The sequence below is a fragment of the Dipodomys merriami genome, unplaced genomic scaffold (assembly GCF_024711535.1).
Source record: "Dipodomys merriami isolate MVZ:Mamm:240054 unplaced genomic scaffold, mDipMer1.0.p SCAF_10, whole genome shotgun sequence".
Taxonomy (NCBI): Eukaryota; Metazoa; Chordata; class Mammalia; order Rodentia; family Heteromyidae; genus Dipodomys; species Dipodomys merriami.
Genome location: NW_027202271.1, coordinates 25,697,178 through 25,718,146, shown reverse-complemented (window position 1 = coordinate 25,718,146; position 20,969 = coordinate 25,697,178). Strand labels below are relative to the sequence as shown.

The 20,969-nt window shown below is 40.2% G+C and overlaps 1 protein-coding gene across 3 annotated transcripts; it reads right to left on the bottom strand.

Moving 5' to 3' along the window:
* Nucleotides 1–417: 417 nt before the first annotated feature.
* On the bottom strand, nucleotides 418–15,566 carry Rxylt1 (ribitol xylosyltransferase 1). Of its 3 annotated transcripts, none has more exons than XM_069987898.1 (6): nucleotides 15,300–15,566; nucleotides 13,916–14,074; nucleotides 8,799–8,901; nucleotides 5,704–6,018; nucleotides 2,342–2,512; nucleotides 418–765 (listed from the first exon to the last, which is right to left on the bottom strand). In XM_069987898.1, the coding sequence occupies exons 1-6, from the start codon at nucleotides 15,466–15,468 to the stop codon at nucleotides 591–593; spliced, it is 1,092 nt and encodes a 363-aa protein (XP_069843999.1). In that variant the 5' UTR covers nucleotides 15,469–15,566; the 3' UTR covers nucleotides 418–590. The 3 variants fall into 3 exon arrangements, with proteins under 3 accessions (XP_069843999.1, XP_069843987.1, XP_069843990.1); XM_069987886.1 differs by having other exon boundaries at nucleotides 418–848; nucleotides 15,300–15,564; XM_069987889.1 differs by having other exon boundaries at nucleotides 418–848; nucleotides 13,916–14,071; nucleotides 15,300–15,564.
* Nucleotides 15,567–20,969: the final 5,403 nt, after the last annotated feature.

The window sequence follows — 20,969 nt, the reverse complement described above, 5'->3', positions numbered from 1 at the left end:
GTTAGACTTGCAACACCCACTGTTCTAGCATTTTTCTAGGACATGATACATTATTACTGTAGTCTTTATTCTACAGTACAATTTTAAAACTCTACTAAATTTAAACTCCTGAGGGTCTGTATCCTTTGACCAGTGTCTAGCCCTTAGAAATCAACCATTCTACCAAATGGGTTTAAATGAGTAAGAAAATTTGATACACGTTGAATCATTCAATTTGGCAGAAAACAAATCTGAGTAATCTTCTTATTTTCATTTTTAGCATGTAAAAAGGAGCAGACCATTCAGGGGAGTATTTGGTCAATATTATAGAGTTTACGAGAGTATTTTAAAGAACACTTATAAGCACATGTGAACAGTATGAGTATAAACACACAGGGTATTAGAAATGATTGTGAAGAATCACATCTTAGTTGAGAATGGAAATTAACAATAGCTAGCCTTTATTCATTAAAAATGAACTGTCTAAAATATTAGCAAATTTCATTTTTAGCTCTGTTTTGAAGTGTTGATACCACTGAAGTAACAATTTTCTTCTTTGAATCTTTTCTTGTAAAACTACAGTCTTCTCTTTCTCTAAAATGGCAGGAAGTTCATTCCAGTTCTTCAGGAAGATAAAGGGGGCGCCCATGGACTTGAGCAGCCGCAAGGGGGCACTGTGATGGGTGGACGCGTTCCCACACTGGCCCTCGGTCATCACGTCCTCTACCACAGGCACAGAGCCATAGGAGCAGGCCTCGTAGATCCGGTAGCATTCTGTGTTCACTCCTGCAGGGCACAATGTGAGGTCACTTCGGAGCAAAGCATCTTGGTAATTCTTTAGGCTTTCATTTGTTTCTTGAGGCTGCCACCTAGAAAATCAGGAAAAGCAGCCACATTTCTGTTACCAGAGTAACTAATTCTGTCTTTTGTGAAAGGAAATAGTCTTGTCTTTTAATATCAGTTACATGAGATAGCAGACACCTTATAAAGATGATAAACATCCAGAGATACTGGCAGGTACTCTCACATGAGCTACTTTTGGGATAGAGTGTCACATTTTTGCCCAGGTCAACCTGGATCACAATCCTCTTATATACATTGTATAGCTGGGAAGACCCCTATGTCCATATTCAGCTAATGGTTGAGATGAGGTCTTGTGAACTTTTTTTCTTCCTGGTTGGTTTCAAACCACAATCCTTCTGATCTCTGCTTCCTGAGTACATGGGATTATAGGCATGAGCCACTATCCCAGATATGATATGTTTTACTCGTCTCTTCCAACAAGTGTTAAAATGCTCAGAGGGCTAAATTTACGGGGGGGGGGGGAGAGGAGGGTAAGTTTACTGAAACATAGCAGTATTGCCTATATGAATGGATGCAATATGATCTAACTAACAATATGGCTGGGAGTTATATAGTCTAGAAGAGTATCTGCTATAATTAAAAAAAATAAAATGTATAGCTATAGAAGAGCATTTCTGAGGCACTACTTCCCTAACTATTGCTTTAAACTCCATCTATTTAAAACTATTTATTTGGAAAACAGAGAAATGATGCTAACATTACTTCCTTTGCTCCATAAACACCTGTTTCTAGATTACTATATAACAGATAGAGGAAAGTTAACACTATTGATCCTGTCAATCCATTCACCATTTGCCCTAGGTCTACTTTGGGCCTGGTTCTAGGTCAGATCTGAGGATTCAAAGAACAAATGTCCCTGTCCTCAGGGTGCTATTAGGGTTCTGAGTAAGGCAGTCTTGATACAAGAACTGGTCTGCTGTACATTTCAGGGAAGATTCTAGATCCTAGACTGACTGCCATGTCAATCTCACATGTGTTACTAAGGAAACCACAAGATGACTTTTGCAAATGACTCCTAACATTATTCAGATGGACTATAGCCATAGGACAGACTCTCTATTTTAATGGTACTGTGCTGGCCAGGCAGGTACTCTACCACTTGTGTCATGCTTTTGTTATTCTTCAAATAGGTTCTCACAGGTGTGCCTGGGAAGCCTGTACAGTGATCCAGTTTACACTTCCGGAAGAGCTGGAAGGACAGCTGCACATTACTGTACCCCAGTTTTTACTGGCTGAGATGTGATCTTACAAACTTTTAGCCAAAATGGAAATCTTTCTGACTAGCAAGTATTACAGGTACAAGCCACAGCACTTGGCTTAAGGCAAGTTTCTCTATTTTAAATGTATATGCAACCCAATCGCCTCACAATTTTAACTGCTAGTAGGTCTCATGGGTGGAAGTTAATAATACCTCCTGGGAAATCATTTGTGCTTGCACAAATAGCTACTGCCCTGCTGGAGAACTAAGAGGATGAATTAAGTAAAACACAGAACTTACTGTTCTCTTGCTGAAACCCAACAGAGCTTTTCATAACCATCTTGTTTCAGAATGTCCATCAGCGCCTCTCTGGATGAATTTTCATAAACAGTTCCCAAGAAGTTACATAGGTAGGGCCTCTCGTCATGTACCATTGACCAGCTTGCTTCCACCACAGGGAAATTCCTGTATCTATAAAATAAGTATGCTAGACCTAAATATATGACATAATACAGGGCAAACCCCTACAGCCCAGCCTCTTAGGTACCCTTAGAAATAGAGACATATGAAAACATGATTTTTAAATCTCAAATTAATAATTTGCCATGCTTGCTTCCCAAAGTCCCTGACTCTACTGACTCAAATCAAAAATTTACATTGACATTATTTGAAAAAATGTCATAGAGAGGATGTGCCTAAATCTCTTTGTATCTGACATTCTTTTTATATTTTTCTTTGTCAGTTGTGGGGCTTGAATTCAGGGCCTGGGCACTGTCCCTGAGCCTCTTTGTGCTCAAGGCTAGCGCTCTACCACTTGAGCCGCAGCACTACTTCTGGTTTTCTGGTGGTTAATTAGAGATAAGAGTCTCATGACTTTCCTGGCCCAGATGGTTTCAAACTGCTATCCTCTGATTTCAGCCTCCTGAGTAGCTAGGATTACATGAGCCACTGGCACCTGGCTGGTTTTGACATTAATTTTTATTCCTCAACTACAGCTGTTAAACATGTGATTCAAAATCTTCATTATGTAGGGCTGGGAAGGTGGCTCAGTGGTAGAGCACTTGCCTTGCATGCATGAAGCCCTGGGTTCAATTCCCCAGCACCACATAAACAAAAAGAAAAAAATCCAGGAGTGGCACTGTGGCTCAAGTGGTAGAGTGCTAGCCTTGAGCTGAAGAGCTGAGGGACAGCGCCCAGGCCCAGAGTTCAGGCCCCGTGGCCAGACCCAAACAAACAAACAAAATCTTCATTATGTAAATGCAGTCTATCCTCACAATAATAACAACTGCCATTTTAACCAAGTGATAGGAGATTACAGCATATTCTTGGCAAGACAGGCTGAGCAAAGGGTACAAAGAAGAATAAGTCTAGTGACAAACTGCACAATGGTGTCTACAACAAATGATGTAGGATATATTTCAGAATTGCTGAAAGAATTTTTTTTTTTTGGTGCTTTGTTTTAGGGCTTGAACTCAGGGCCTGGGTACTATCCTTCAGCTTTTTTGTTCAAGGCTACCAATTGAGTCACAGTTCCATTTTCAGAATTCTGGTACTTAATTGGGATAAAGAGTCTGAAAGACTTTCTTGCCAGGGCTGGCTTTGAACATCAATCCTTGCAACTCAGCCTCCTAAGTGACTTGGATTACAGGCGTGAGCCACCAATGCCTTGCTGAAAGGGTCGTTTTTAATGTGTTTACCATACATTGCACAAGTATGTGAGCTCAGAGATTTGTCAGCCTGAGTTAATCATTTTACACTATAAAGAAGCATCAAGACACAACATGGTACCCGACAAATGTAATTATTAAGTGAAAATTAAAATAAATTACAAACCAGGAATGGTGGCTCACGCCTGTAACCTTATCTACTTAGGAGGCTGAGATCTAAGGATTGCAGTTCGAAGCCAGCCTGGGCAGGAAAGTCTGTGAGTCTCCTCATCTCCAATAAACTACTCAGAAAAAGCTGGAAGTGGTGCTGTGGCTCAAGTGGTAGAGTGCTAGACTTGAGCACAAAGAGGCTCAGGGACAGAGCCCAGGCCCTGAGTTCAAGATCCAGGACTGAAAAAAAAATTACAGAATATGTAATAGCAAAGAGTTCTGAGAAATTAATTCTAAGCACTTTTCAAGTAGTTTTAAACGAATACTTCATTCAAATGTCATACAAAGGCAGCCTACAGCTAGTGACCCATTCTTTTTTTTTTGCCAGTCCTGGGGCTTGAACTCAGGGCCTGGGCACTGTCCCTGAGCTTCTTTGTACTCAAGGCTATCACTCTACCACTTGAGCCACAGTGCCACTTCCAGCTTTTTCTGTTTAGGTGGTACTGAGGAATTGAACCCAGGGCTTCATGAATCCCAGGCAAGCACTCTACCACTAAGCTACCTTCCCAGCCCAAGTGACCCATTCTTAATATGTATTTGGGAATCAAAAACAGGATCACTCATGTGCCTGACATGCAGTGAAGCTTTACAGTAACAGGGAGCTGATAACAAAGATGACATTTTAGATCTTGTAGAGCCTGTCCTGTACACTGTGAGGTGTTTAACACTATTTCAAGGCTCTATCCATTAGATGCTGGTTGTGCCAGCTTCTTCTTCTATTCGTGACCACTAAAAATGTTTCTGGACATATCCAAATGCTACGGGGCAGGGGTGGGGTCTCCCTGAAGGCAAATGGCAGAGCTGTAAAAACAATATTCTGGCCTAGCCTTGGATCATTGCATTTTCATCTTCTACTGTGGGAGGAATATGTTATGTGGTGTTACTGTGCTTCAAGACATTTTACAAATACAGCTTTTATTTTTTTTTAAGAGGGTCTCCAGCCTACATGTATTTCAGAACATTTTTGACTGGGTATATCCAAACCCACTGAGTTAGAATGTAGTAAAAGTAGTGTGTCTCAATGAGCATGTTTTCCTGGTGACATTTGTGTAACCAACCACTAACTCTGTGTAGGCCAAAGCCAGATCGGGCGGTAACCACTAATAGAATAATGAAAATGAATGTATGATTCAAAACTCTTACCAGTGGTATAATTCACACACGCAACAAATGCTCATTGAGTGCCTATTACATGAAGGCATATTGTAGGCTCTGTGGACAGAGTAATGCACGGATGACACAAAAGTCCCTGTCCTCAGCAGGTATGTGTGCCATTGCACCTTAATCTGAGAAGGCAACTCACTCTTCTTTCAAAACTTTCTCCTTGCAGAAAGATAAAAACAATGTCTTCCATTTTACAGCTGGAGAAAGACTACATATGAAGAAATTTTAGCTATCATTTAATTAACCTTTTCTTTCGAGACTGCAAAATCAGCCAGTCTCAAAGCAGAGGGCATGCCTTCTTGAGATAACATTGTCTTCAAAGTGTTAACTATAAATTGTATAGATTTTATCATTGCTCATTCTCCACTGAACATCTTTTGGAGGCAGTCCCAATAAGCTTAAAAACCCATGCTACATTCATGGTAAGACCAAAAATATTATTTCATCTGTTCTCTTCAGAAAAGGGTAAAATACTCTTGAAAACATCATCATTATCACTGAAGCATGGCACCAAACTAGTCTGGCCTGCATGATCCCCGAAGAACCTAACTGATTACAACTTGAAACACAGTAAATCCAAGTGTTAGAATCTGGAAATGTGTAATCCTATTTTGTACTTACGTGGCTACTCCTAAAGGCCACTGAAAAATATCCACGTCATTCACCCACGGGCTGTCATACGTTATGAAAAGCAGCTCCACCATGCCTCCGTTTCTTTTGAGGAATTTCATTATCCAGCCATTATCACACTGTTCATTTCCAAGCAAAACCACAGCAAGATGCTGGAGTTGCTGAGTTTGCACTAGATTCTGTGCGTAAAGTAACCATTGGGTGGCGTAAAAAGTCTTTGCTTTTGTCCTTCCATTTAAAACAAGGACCACATTATTCACATCAACGGAGAAGTACCCAGGGATTACTGACGGACCAGTTATGAAGCTATTGAAAACCAATCACAAACAAGAGAAAGGGTAAGCACTTGTTGTCAGAGGTTTTAAATAATTTTAATACAAAATTCACCATGAAGTTATGTTAATATTCTCACCAGAAATGAAAATTCTAAAATGAAAACTTTCTTTTTAAAACAAGGTTGCATGATGGTACATAGCTATAGATTAATTGAAAGCTTTTTGTAGACAAATCAACTTGCCTAATAATCAGAAATGTGGGACATATTCATGTACTAATTCTTTAACCAATTTAAATCTTCTACGAAAGTTGTCTAAAGTGTAACATGAAGGAAAAAAAGCAAGCTTCTGAAGACTCCTAGAATATGGTAATTTTATGTAAATTTGAAAATACTTAGAAAAAAATATTTAAGCTTATATATCTACCCTATATGAGTATATATACATCCATATGTATATATATATGCATGTCCATATATACATATGTGGACATATGTATAAATACATATCCACACACATGTATATATACATACATATGTATACATATATGCATGCCCATATATATCTAAATGGGATAATATACATCAAATTTATGATAGTGATTTATTTCTGGAGGAAGAGGAAAGGGTGGGTGGGGGAACAGTGTAAAGAAGAGTTCCCTTTTACTTAAAACAGTGAATTTTCTTAAGAGGAAAATTAAGTATTGGAACCAAGTATGACAGAGACCTATAATTTTTTGGTTCTGGAATTTGTTAGTGAGCAAAGGAAAATTTGTAGTAATATTTTATTTAGTTTTTGAAAGTTTTAATAATAGTAATAGATACTCCATAACTCACATTTTCTTTCTCTCTTTTTTCTTTTTTTGTCAGTCATGGGGCCTGAATTCTGGGCCTTGGCACTATCCCTCAGCATTTCAGCTCAAGGCTAGCACTCTACCACTTGAGCCACAGCACCACTTCCGGCTTTTTCTGCTTATGTGGTGCTGAGGAATCGAACCCATGCCTCATACATGGAAGGCAAGCACTCTACCACTGAGCCACCTTCCCATCCCCATAGCCCACATTTTCATAGTATATACTGCCTAGAACAACTAATGACACCATTTTAATTAATATGTATTAGATATAAAAAACAGCATTTAATTCATCTTAAAATTAGTCACATTCGCCCTAGATTCTTTAAACCACTTTAAACCATTTCTTCTTATCCTGCTAGTTAGCCTTTTAATCTTTAGCACAAACATACTCAAATCCTGCTTTTCCTGCTTATTGCTGCTGAAGATTAAAAAATCCTAACATTTGTTAAATGTCTTTCCTACTCAAACACTTTGCATAGGTTTTCACTGAACTGCACAACTCTGCAGAGAATATTATTCCTCTATTTTGCACTTGGGAAAGGGACTTTGGCTACTAGGTCTGTGATGGACATGCCAAGTTCAAATCCAAGAGGAGCCAGGGATGCTGCAGCCCAGGACTGCAGTGGTACAGAACAAGATGACTTTACTCAGAGAAGACTGGCTTAGTTGGGAAGGGACAGTATGCTGTAAGAATCACAGCACTCCACCCAGTGTGGGCCCTGAGATGCCATGCAATGAATGTTAGCAATCAGTCTCTGGAAGAGCAGGCATTAAAACCCTCTCATTCTGTAATGATGTAAGGACACAAAAAGCTGGACACAGTCACAACTCAATGTGAACTTCAGAACCTTTGTTTTGGAATTATGGGCAAAATGGAATTATGAATGATTATAACTTCCCTTCCCTGAATTTTCCCCATTATTTTTTTTTCAAAGTGGTTAATAGAAATTTATTTAAAAATTGATTTTCTATTCCAGGACATGCAGACAGCCAGCTACTTTATGAAATATGTAAGCTTCAATCTTGCTAATCTTTTCTGTTCTGAAAGTGCCAACCTGCAAGTCTTAGGCTGGATTGTTTTGTCGTCCTCACTGCACTGAAAAACTTTCATGATCTTTCACTCTGTGTTCTAGGACAGGAGTACAGGCTCAATCCACCACACCCAGCTTCAATGTTCATTCTTGACTTAAAACTCGGTTGTGCACTGACCATTGTAGTGCAGATGCTTCATAAACCTTATTTCTGACTCTCCATGCAGGACCCAAGAGCAAGAGATGCAGTCAATATTTATGCAGGTAGTAGAAACTAGTAGACATCTCAAATGGCACCTGTGCCCATGGCCAGAAAGGCTTGCTCTTCACTACCTCATTTCTCCACCTTTTACAGGTAACTGTCGATAAGATGTCAGCAAAAGCCACGCTGCCTCCACTTGGAGCACCATCTCTCCACGCGAGCGGCGAGCGCCCAACGCCAAAAGACCAATTTTCCCCATTATTATCATAACCACTCATTAGTCTTTTTCCTTGGAAATACATCTTAAAACAAAAACTTCAATTTTAATAAAAATTAACTTGAAAATCTAGAATACTATTTTTTTATTTACTTGGTATTTAATTACTACTTTTGAATAATACGTTCACATGATACAAACTTAAAGTGGTGAAAAATGATTGTCTGTTCCTGAGATGTTAAGTAAAAAGACAGATTAAGATGAAATAAGACATTGGAGAATTGAGTCAGAAAAGTTAAATTGCACATTTTATTCTATCCTTAAATTAGAAAAATTCGGAATACTTTGGACCTTTTGTATAGTATGGCCTTGAATAACTCGAAATATCTAGAAATACGTTGTATTTATACATGAAGAAACTGATGAGTTATTTTGCCTAGTTTGACCCCACAAATGATATATTTTTGTTCTGATATTTACTAAATATTGTTCAGCAACACAGTACCTGAAATGTGTTTTTCCTACAATCGACTTCCCTTCTCTCCACTGAGCAGTTACATCAGTGGGATCAAGTAAGCCTTCAAAAATATGCTCCCAGAGATACAAGCCTGGTAAGGAAGAAACAAAAAGAGAAACACATTTACTATCTGCTTTACTGCAGTGTGTGTGTGAAAATGTCACAACCTGTCCCTTTGAATCTTTCACTATAAACACAGAACTTACTCCTGTTAAGACTACTGAGAGGCAATGTTACTATGCAAAAGCTTCCAGTTGTTAATATGGCAACTATGAAAACCAGAACTCAGATGCTGTCAGTGTAAAATGGGGCTAAACATGGGTTATAGTAACACAGTACTCTCACCTACTCTGGATTGAGAAACCCCTATTCCATCACTTCTGAAGTGAAGTATGTTACAAAAAAGTAAACTACTGCCTGGGAGCTGGTGGCTCATGCCTATAATCCTAGCTACTCAGGAGACTGAGATCTGAGGACTACAGTTCAAAACCAGCCTTAACAGCAAAGTCTGTGAGTCTCTTATCTCCAGTTAACCATGAAAAAGCTGGAAGTAGAGGTATGGCTCCACTAGCCTTGAGCAAAAAAGCTCAGTGACAGAACCTAAGCCCTGATTTCAAATCTCAGGACCAGCAAACATACACAAAGGAAACTAATGATTAGAAATGCTTTTGTATTAAAACAAACTGGGGGAATTCAACATTTTGTGCCACCACCAGAGAACCTAATATATGTATATACTTTCAAGCTGTCATGGGGCTGTTACTCCTCCTCAACATGCAACCCTGGCTGCATGACAGTCTTCTGTAGACAAACAGCCCTTCATCTTTTCTCTTTAGGGAAGCTCCTGATGTTTCACCATTACTTCATCTGAATGAAAGCTTTAAGGACAGAAGAAAGCAACATCAAATCATGAAGCAATGTGGAGACCACACAATCCCTTTGAGAAACTCACTTACATTGGAAAATGTATTTTATTACACCTTGATACCAAAGGACACTCAAGCAACCAGGTTTAAAGCCTGGCCAATCAGATATAGCTTTCCAAATGTGGCAGGCTGAATTATATACCACCATGTCCACATTCGAATCTCTAGAACCTGTGATTATGTTTTGCTTCATGGCAAAACAGACTTTATAATGTGATTAAGTTAAGGCTACTGAGATGGAAAGGTTACTGTGGATCATCTGGGTGATTCTGTAATCACCAGGGTCCTCACAAGAGGCAGACAGAAAGGTCTAGAATAAAGGAAGGGAGATGTGATGAAAGAGACAGAGACCCGACTCTAGAGGGGCCATAAGCCAATGGCTACAAGTAGTGTCTAGAAACTGTAAAAGCAAGGGAACAAACTCTCCTGTAAAGTCCTCCAAAGAATCAGCCTCACAGAAATGTTTTAGAGTTCTGTCTCCAGAAATGCAGGATAATAAAGTTGTATTGCTTCAAATCACTAAGAAGTGGCACTTTGTTGTGGGCAGCTATGCACATAAACTTTATGCAGTAGAACATGGTACCTGAAGTGATGCTACTGTAACAGATGCTTTAGAATATGGAAATGGCTTTGGAACTGGAAAAAGAAAAGATGGTAGAATTCTGAACAACAGGATTTTTTTTTTAAAGCCTACCTTAGCTTGCATTGAAGAGACTCCATGAAGAAATTCAAGTCAGTGAAGACTGAAGGAAGTGAGGAGAAGCACAGTAGAAGAAACCTGTTTTTTCTTAGTAAACACGTGAACTGTGAGAGACTGCAGACACTGCTGTGAGGGCTCAGAAGGAAATGAGGAATCTTTATCAAATGAGGATCCTTCCTATAAAATAGCAAAAGGCTTAACTGAACTGTGTCCTGCACTTATATGTAAAGCAGAATTGACAATGAATGTGGATATTTGCTAAAGCGATTCCTTTTCTTGCTATTCCCTTGGCTGGTTACTCATGGTTTTATCTTCAAGGCAGGGAGGAAAGGGCAAGACCACTGTCACCTGAGGACACTGGTCTTTACAGGTTATTTTGAGAACCCAATACTCTGCCATTAGCTTCTATACTGGAAGCACTATATTTTAGTCATTGCTTGGCTTGATGCCATCTTTATATGCTCCGGGTTCTCATGGCAACCATTCTAGTGATGATTCCCTAGATGTCACAGGTAAACCCTGGCTCTTCCCTGGCATTAGCACTTATGGGACACTCCCCACTTAGACAAGGGTCTGCGGATGCCTTGTTCCGAAGTCATACTGCCTATTGCTCCTATGGAGTGGGTGACAGTCCTAAAATACCTGGCTAGGGATGCTGTGTTTCATGATTTCCTTGGAGGGTATGGAGCACAAATGGGACTCTTGTTCATCTCAAAAGGCCTCTTTGGTGGGTGCAGAACAGGTTATCTGGTATTCTTCACCTTTTTAACCTGGTGGTGTTGGCACTCTGTTTGACCCAGTTGGACAGATGCTTCCTCAGCTCAGTTCTAGGTTACTTTTCATTACTCATGTTCTTCATGATGGGACCCAGCTTTTCTTCACAAAAGGCTTGGAAATCTAAAAAATCATAATCCTCCATATTTGGCTTGAGGCCATTTATAATCAACCCTACCTATAAAGGTTCTCTCTGCATTTACCAGCATCTCTAAGGTGGACCTGCAAGACCATACTTTGTCTTGTATTCAGCTCCATATACACTCAGGTTCAAGATCTCAGTCATTCCTATCATGGCTCTCTTGGCTGGGGGTGGGGGTGTATGTGATAGGACTAATCTCCACTGGAGCCTCAGGTACACTGGAGACTCTCTTTCCATCAGAGCTTCTGGTGTCACAGGTGACTTTGCCACCTGCAATGGGGTTTGCCCTTTCAGTGCCTTCTTTGGGGCAAGACCTGTGGACCAATTACATGAGACTGCATTGGACAAAATATGAGATTACATTTGGCATCTAGGAACGTTGTTAGCTGATGATTAGCAAGATAGTACAGAGGAAGACAAACTGAAGGAAGAACCAGTAAGCAAAACAAACCAGAATCTGATGTACAGGTAAAATTTTGGACTGTTGAGATTGAAAAAGGTGAGAAAAATAAAATAGATTTTCAGGAAGGCATGTTCTGAAGACAAGTCTGAAAGTATGGTGGGAAAATGTTTTGTTACAGTCTTAGAAGGAGTCAAAGATCAGAATATTCATTCACACAAAGGGCTCTTGGAAGAGCTTTAAGTGATTTATGGAGGCCCTCAATCATTCTCAGCAGGAAAAAAAAAGATCTTAATGTAAGACCAGTAATGTTGAAACTTCTAGAGCAAATCCTTTGGGAAACACAGGCATAGACTGACGTTTTTGAATAGAACTCTCATAGCTCAGGAAGAAATAGGAAGAATTAACAAGTGGGATTACATCAAATTAAAAACAACAACAAGTGTACAACAAATGAAACACCAGAGAGGAGAGAGAGCCTATAAAATGGGAGGAAAATGTCTGTCAGCCATCTGACAAGGGATAATAGACTATATAAAGAACTAAAATTAAACAGCAAATAAATAAATAATCTAATCAATAAACGGGAAAATGAATTAAACCACAACAAATGGGAAAATGAATCAAGAAAACTCAAATGAAGTAGAAAAGACCAATAAAAATAGGGGGAAAAATTCAACGTTCTTAGCCATCAGGGAAGTACAAACCAAAACTATGCTGGGATTCCATTTTAGCAAAGAATGGCTACAAGAAAAATAACAACAAAACACAGAAACAAAAAAACCAGGAAATGTTGGTACTGGCAAAAATGCCGTATGGGGGGGAACTCTTACACATTATTGCAAATTAGTCCAACTACCATGGAAATCGGTATGGAGGTTTCTTCAGAAACAAAAGAAATGGACCTGTTTTGTGATCCAGCTATACTATTCCTGTGTATATACCGTAAGGAATCAAAGTCAGCATCTAATAGATATTTCTACACACTCCTACGTTTAATGCAGTACTATTCACAATAGCCAAATAACATTATCAGCCTAGGTACCTATCAGTGGATGGGCAAAGAAAATGTGATATATATTCACTACAGAAAATTATTCAGCCATAATGAAGAATGAAATCATATTACTTGAAGGAAATGGATGGGATTGGAGATCATGATGTTAAAGGAAATCAGATTCAGAATGATAAATATCACATTTTCTCTCAAGTACAGAATCTAGATTAAGAAAAAAAAAGCATATGAAAGAAGAAGGGGAGCCATTGTGTAGAAAGAAGAGGACCAAGAGGAGACAGATAAGAGTACATGGTACATATGTGTGATTATGATAAGTTTATCACATACATGAATGAAAATGTCATAATAAAACCTTTTATTTTGTACAATTATTACCTATCAATATAAAAAATAAAGGAATAACTCTCATATACTACAGCGGGGAAAAGAACCTTGTTTAATTTTTTTTTTTTTTTTTGGTGCAGGTATTGGGGCTTGAACTCAAGGTCTGAGTGCTGAACGTTAGCTTTTTGCTCAAGGCTAGTGCTCAACTACTTGGGCCATACCCTTCATTTCTGGCTTTTTGGTGGTTACCTGGAGATAAAGTGTCACCTCTTTCCTCATTTCCAGGCTGGTTCTGAATTGTGATTCTTGTATCTTAGCTTCCAAGTAGCTAAGATTACAAGCATGAGCCATTGCTGTCTGGCTCTTAACTTTGTTTCCTGTTTCTCAAATTTGTTCGGGCATTGAGCACAGGGGCCACATCTCATATGTGTGTATTAGTGTTCATTCATGAAAATTCAATTGGCATATACATTTCAATATAATGAACCTACACAATCTACTCTATAACCACCACTGAAACTGTGTTCTGCTGATGATCAATGGAGAAATGTGTGTATATATTTGCAGAGATACTGTCTAATGGAAAGGGGAAATAAATCACTGATAAAGGTGAAAAATGCATCATGGAACCTTCATTAAACAATGTAATAAACTATATTAAAATGACTTTAAGGACTGGTAGCTATGAAGTAGTCTGTTTCTGTAACATGTGCTAGGTCAGGTCCTGAGTTCAATTCTCAGCACCACAAAAAAAGGTGAATCTATTATCACTAAGTACACTTTACATTTTTGTTATATACATTTGCTTTATATTAACTTACCAATAGCAGCTTTGCCCCAGATTTGTACACTGTTGTTTGTTTTTTCTTTTGTGGATTTATTTAATATTTGGAAACCAGTTTTAGCTCTGTGTTCTTGTTCATGTTTTTCATCTCCTTCCCAAGGATTCCATTCTTCACTTCCAAAAGCAGACTTTTCTGCTTTAAAAAAAGAGTAACAGCTTTTACCCTTAAGATATGACTCCTTGTAGATGAATTAAAATCATTCAAAGCAATTATTAGTTTGAATACCATTCCAACTCCATTTTCAGAAATAAAACAGCTGAATTTGAACTAAACAAAATTAATAATAAAGAAATCGGCAACTTAATTTTTACTGAATACTTACTCTGAAAGAGCTTAGAAATACATTAACACGGGACAAGGTAAGTATCTTTTACAAACAAAATCAGCCTCCTCGCTACTCAGGAAGCTCAGATCTGAAGATCATGGGTTTGAAGCCAGAGGGGGCATACAACTTCGAGACTCTTATCTCCAATTAACCAGCAAAAAGCAGGAAGTAGAGCTGTGGCTCAAGTGGTTCAGCACCAGTCTTCAGTGAAAAAGCGAAGGAACGGCACCCAGGCCCTGAGTTCAAGCCCCAATACTGGCACACATGCTCGTGTGGGCACACGCCCCTCTTACAAACACAGTAAATGTATAACATGTATTGTCATGGTTATTTTCCTAAAATCAATTGCATATAATAACTAATACATGACATCTTGGCCAGGGTGTAGCAGCCACAAAGTTCAGGAACTATTGTCCAGTGTTCTGAACCCAGGCAGTCCAACCTCAAAATACTGGACAAGGGGCCAGCATTTGGAGTTAAAGAGCCAAGGCCTTCCTTTTCAACATGGAAATAGATGTTTTAAATCCAGAAGCGATATGCACCCACCCCTACTTCTTTCCCCTACCTCCCCATCTGATGCCCTTCCTTGGGCTCAGACCTTTAAGACCTGCTGTAGAGGGGTGTCTTAAGGGAGGGTCAGGCAATGATCACCAACCAGGCTTGGAAACCCCACGCCCAAGCGCAGGGCTGACGGGCCTGCCAGAGGGGGGAAGGCGCACGCTGGGCCCGAGGGGACCCCTGACTTGAGCCCTGGTCTGCCCAGCTGGGGCCCCCCACCCGAATCCCGGTCTACGGGGTCCGTCCCCTCCACCCTGATCTGAGCCCCGGACCCTCACCCGCCTGAGCCCCGGTCCGCACAGCCCGGCCCTCCCCCGGATCTGAGCCCGGGTCCGCACAGCCCGGCCCTCCCCCGGATCTGAGCCCCGGCCCGCACAGCCCGGCCCTCCCCCGGATCTGAGCCCCGGCCCGCACAGCCCGGCCCTCAACCCCCGCGTCCGGCGCCAAGGCGGAGACCGGCCGCCGCCGCAGCCCTACCTCGGCCGCGACTCTCTCGAGCCCGGATCGCCGTTCTCCTGATGCCCCGAGGGGTCGCGGCCGGGACCCGGCGGCTGCTCCCGAAAAAGACGTGGTAGGCGGCGTAGAACGAGAAGAGGCAGTAGAGGCCGATGAGAAAGGAGCACAGCCGCTTCCGCGTCAGCCGCATCCCACTCACGCTTCCGGCCAGCCCGACGCCGCCATCACCGCAGCGGGCGGTAGGAGAAGCCCGCGCGACGCCGCGCGCAGGCCGCCGCCACAGCAGCGGAGTGGGTCAGCGGAACTGTCCCGCCTCCGCTCCTGCGCCCGCCCAGTCCGCCCGGCACCACACAGGCCCAGGCCCTCTATGCCACGCCCCCGGAATAGTCCCACCCAATCACGCCTCCTTGCCAGTTTGCATCCTGGAGTTCAGACCCGCCCCATCAGCTCCCGCTTATTGGCAGCCCATAAGAGTAGACCACGCCCCTACCTAGCCCTATCCATCCCGGCCCCTGGTACCGTCGACCTCTATAAAGTCAGCCCTGTTCATTCCCATTGGGACACGCCCACGTCCCTCGTCCAACCTACCCAGACTCCTCCCATGTTCCAGCCCAACTTCTACCTAAAGTGCGCCCAACCCCACCCACTAACCCGCCTCCGGGCAGAGCAAGATGCACCCCACGGCCCTGGACCGACTGGGCCTCGACAGGATACCAGCGATCAAGCTGGGAGCCAAGGCTCACACCTGTAATATTAGCTTTCCAGGAAAGTGAGATCAGAGGATCAAAGCTAACCCGGGCAGTAAAGGCTGAGAGGCTCCAACTCCAGTTAACCAGTAAAATGCTGGACTGAAAGCGTGGTACATTAATATTAGTATGCTTGTTGCAATCTGCCCCAACCAAGGATAAGACAGAAACAGACTCCAGTAACCAGGCACCAGGGGCCTGAAGCCTTCTGTCAGCTTTAGGTGTCCCAGGTCCATTTTACAATCCTCATCTGATGATAAAGCTTTCTGAGATATCTTGAGGATATCATTTTCTGAGACCCAACAATTGTTTTTAATAATTTTTTTAAATTGTGAAAATACTGTACAGAGGGGTTACAATCGTATGAGCATTGTTGCCTCCTCCTTTGTTACGATCCCTGCCCTCCCACCTCCACAACTACATTCCCACCCCCTCCCCAATTGTAAAGTTCGTTTTTTGACATAGTGTCTTGTACATCTCGTTGTTGCAGTGGGTCAATCTGTATCCCTATTTAAACAATTTGTTTTTTCCTTTCCCCTGCCCAAATTATATTAACATCAAATACAGTGTAAACAGGGGTTATATGATGGGGGAGGGACATAAAAAGCAACAAAAAAAATCATGTGGTACCTTATAAATACGTTAGAAACAATAGCAAGAAAGAAAAAACCACTTGTGTCCTTATCTTGGGGTTCATTTCACCTAAAATCATCTTATCTGACCATCTCAGACATACACTAGTTATTGCAAATAAGGGAAACCATGGGCCTATGTTTCTTTGGGCCTGGCTTTCTTCACTTAAGATAATTTTTTCCAAGTCTTTCCATTTCCTAACAAATGGGGCAATGTCATTCTTTCTGATGAAGGCATAGAATTCCATTGTGTATATATACCACATTTTCTTTATCCATTCATCTACTGATGAATGGTAAATAATGCTGCAATTAACATAGTTGTGCTGGTAGCTTTAGTATGGTCTTGTTGAATATTCTATATTTTAAAATGTGGCTTCTGGGATGATTTACCTTACAAAAACGTTGGACCCATTGGGCCAAAGAAGCAGACCTCAGGAAGCAAACTGGCTTTCTTTTGCCCTGCTTTCGCCTGCTCCTTTGCTCCGTAAGGCAGGCCATGGAAACTGGAGTTTCTCTTCTTCAAGGTAGGTCATAGAAACTAATCTCCTACTTTTCTGTAAAGGTTTTCCAGAATACTAGAAACTGAACACATGGAGGCTGGGAGGAAAGTATACAAAAGTTCATCCATTTGTGAGGAGGATTGTACACTTCTACTCCAGGGAGATAGAGGAATGAGCTAGGATTCTTTTTATATTTTGACCTATGTTTCTTTTCATTTTGATACTTTTCTGTATCTTAAAATATAATTTGTAATAAATCAGTAAAAGTAAGCCCAGTAGTTCCCTGAGTTCCGGGATCTCCTCTAGAAAATTAATTGAACTCCAATTTGTACTTGGGTCTTTCAGAAGTTCCAGAAGCCCAGAATTATGATCTAAAATGGGGGCAGTTATGGGTCCTGAGTCTTCAGCCTGTGAGATTTGGTATCTCCCAAGTAGACACTGTTAGAACTGAGTTAGATGATGTTCAGCTGGCATCCATTGAAAAATTACTTGCTTGCTAGTGGGGAGAAATATCTACATCTTTTGAGATCACATAGCAGATCTGTGTTGTGAGTACATATAGTAAGAGTCTGAGCTAAGATCACTTTTCACTCTACATACTACTGTAAGTGTACATTTTCTATAGTAAAATTGCATATATTTAGATGGATAAATATCTATAGCAAATTTATGTATTACATTTATAAGAGTCAATGCAAGTTAAGATACATTTTTCTTTTCGCTGTTATGATGCTGACAAAAATGAATGATACTACAGAAATGTATTGACATTGGAAAGTAATAAATGATATTGTTTTCCTTAATTGAACAGAAATCAATCAGCCAAAGAATATCAGGAAAGGCTGGAAATAGGACATAACCTTGGTGTGACATTGAACCAATGGGTAGAAATAAAGGGGGTGTAATCATCTAATCATTTATGTTTACCTTCCCACCACAGCTTCTAACTCTGACACAAAAGTTCTTCGCTGCTCTAATATTTCATCACAAAATTTTGTTCTTGGGTTATACATAGTCTATCAGCTTTCATAAAAGCTATTTAAACGATTACTTATTTGTAGCTGGGTCCTGGTGGCTCACACTTGTAATCCAACCTAGTCAGGAGGCTAAGATCTGAGGATCACGGTTCAAAGCCAGCCGAAGCAGAAAAGTCCATGAAACTCTTATCTCCACTTAACCACCAGAAAACCGGAAGTGGCACTGTGGCTCAAATGGTAGCGTGCTCACCCTGCGCTGAAGAGCTGAGGGTCAGCGCCAAGCCCAGAGTTCAAGCCCCATGACCGAGAAAAAAAAAAAAAAAGATTACTTATTTGTAAATGCCACCAATGTCTGTGGATGAGTGCAAGCCCCTGAGTGTGCACCATCCTGAATTATAGACAAGAAAAGAAAGGATTCATGACAGTGTCAGAACCAGTGAAGTTCCATTTTTAAGTTACCCTTGATTTCAAGGCTGGCGCTCTACCACTTGAGACATACCTCCACATCCTCCCTTTGAGGAGGTTAATTAGAGATAAGACTTTCCTTTTTAGGCTGGCTTTGAACTGCAATCCTCAGATCTACTCCTGACCAGCTAGGAGTACAGGAGTGAGCCACTGGCACAGGCACGTTTTCATCTACTTGAGGAAGAAGCCCACTACAAGGTCCAGGAGGGATGTACACATTTTCCACCTCTACCAGCCACATTCATTTCTGTGCTTGTAAGAATGTAAACATTGGTTCTATTCCCCTTCTTAATTTTGACTTTTCATCCTAAGATCTCGTTTCCTTGAACCCATCAATTTCTCATGTTTATATTTTTACTAACTCACCCACAGAGTTCTGTCCAACAGGATAGAGCATTCTGATTAATGGTGCACATTCAGCACTCTGGTGTTTAAGTTTTACAGCCTCTACTATTTCTTTTAATGTCAGGGTTGTTGCTAGCTGCTTCAAGTGGATTGGATAGCATCCCACCTCTTTTTAGGCTCTAGCACATGAAAAATACTTGGTCATTTCAAATGTGCACCTTTCAATAGTATTTGTGGGGCCTAAAATGATTTTGGACATAATTCTTGAATAAGATTTCGCTGATTTATTCACACTTGTCATACTCTTTCAATCTGTTTCAGCAGTTTTCATTTCTAAGAGACCCATTTACTTCATCAGGATTCAAAGATTAAAGTATCATTTCTTTCATTTTCTATTAACTTTTTCTTTTTATATTAGATTTTACAAATTTTATACTAAACTTGGTTATTGCATTAGTTTTTATCTATTCTGTTCATGTTTGGCAATTAGTAGATTGTGTTTTATTTTTATTATTTTGTTTCTTCTGCTTTTCTCTTTGATCTTTGTTTACTGGAGTTTTCTTCTCTGATGTGAATTATCTGTTGTGAATTATCTGTTCATATATTTTGAGCAATTTGCTTTTTAATTTAAAATTTTTTTTCTTACATAGAGTTTCAATTCAACAAATCAGTTTATATGTATAATACATCCATTAATATTTAAAAAATTATCATTATGTTCAAGTAGATGTATAAAAAGGTTTCAATTCAACAAGTCAGGTTATGAGTACAATGCATCTTGATCTATGCTACCCCTTTCATCATTCTCACCATCTTTCCCAACCTGGATAATTTTCTGTTCATTATTTGTGTTTTACTTTTAGCTGCGGAATCCCTTTATTTACTTCCTATAAGAATCATTTCTTGGGATATTCTAGATGATGACAAGTTTTTCTCTCTTTTTACTGAGATATCACACACAACGCATCATTTTTCAGGACAGAACTTAGTGGTAACTTTAGGAAATACAGGTACAGGGCCAAGCATCCAAGACAGAAGGCAGTGGCAGTCTGGAAGATAGTTGTTAGCAGTCTTTTATTTAGCCAACAAATATTTATTGAGCAAGTACTCTATGAAGATCCATTTTTACTGATGGGGAGCCAGCTGTGAGCAAACAGAATTCCCCCTCAAATGGTCTTGTTTATACAAGAATGACAAATATGTTCCTGATCTTGGAAATGACAGCTCGGTCCACGCAACAGATAATGAAAGGTGTTATAGCATTTTTTTTTGCTCAGGCTTTTGTGGCATAGTTCAACCCACAAGCATATACTGAGCTACTTGCAGTGTGAAGAACAATATTTAGCCTGGAAAAAAAATTAGTCTAGAAGAACAATATATATTTTAACATTTCAGCTTAAATTTAAAAAATTACAACCATAAAATTTCTTATGATTGCCAGGTGCCAGTGGCTCATACATGTAATCCTAGCTACTCAGGAGGCTGAGATCTGAGGATCACAGTTCAAAGCCATCCGGGGCAGTAAAGTCCATGAGACTCTTCTCTCCAATTAACCACAGAAAACTGGAAGTGGTGCTGTGGCTCAAGTGGTAGAACACTAGCTTTGAGCTGAAGAGCTGAGGGACAGTGCCCAGGCCCAGATTCAAGCACTACGACCAAAAAAAAATTTTTTTTTTCTTATGATTAAAATAATCTTAAAGGTTTTATGAAAAAGTGTATCTTTGTAATGCATTTTGTGCTCTTTGCTCTGATTTCACAGTTGCTTAAGTTGTCAAAAAGTAAAAGGTTAATAGAAATAAAACTCTTAAAAAAAATCCTGTGAAATGTTTGAGAAAATACAATACCGTCAAGACATAGTATCCTAAAAAGCAGAAGAAAAACTGCATTTTAAGACAGTGAACAGAGGAGGGAGCTGCAGATAAAATTTTTACCATATGCTAGAGAAATCTTTATATTGTGTAATCTTTTGTACTGTTTGAAATCTGAACCTTATGAACAAATATACTCAAATACAATTAAAAAA

Coding starts and splice junctions, on each gene's coding strand:
- Rxylt1 (XM_069987886.1), bottom strand. CDS start 15,468: ATGCGGCTGACGCGGAAGCGGCTGTGCTCCTTTCTCATCGGCCTCTAC. Junction 8,902..13,915: donor CTGGGGCAAAGCTGCTATTG/GTAAGTTAATAT, acceptor CTTCCTTACCAG/GCTTGTATCTCTGGGAGCAT. Junction 2,513..5,703: donor TGGCCTTTAGGAGTAGCCAC/GTAAGTACAAAA, acceptor CTTATTTTATAG/ATACAGGAATTTCCCTGTGG.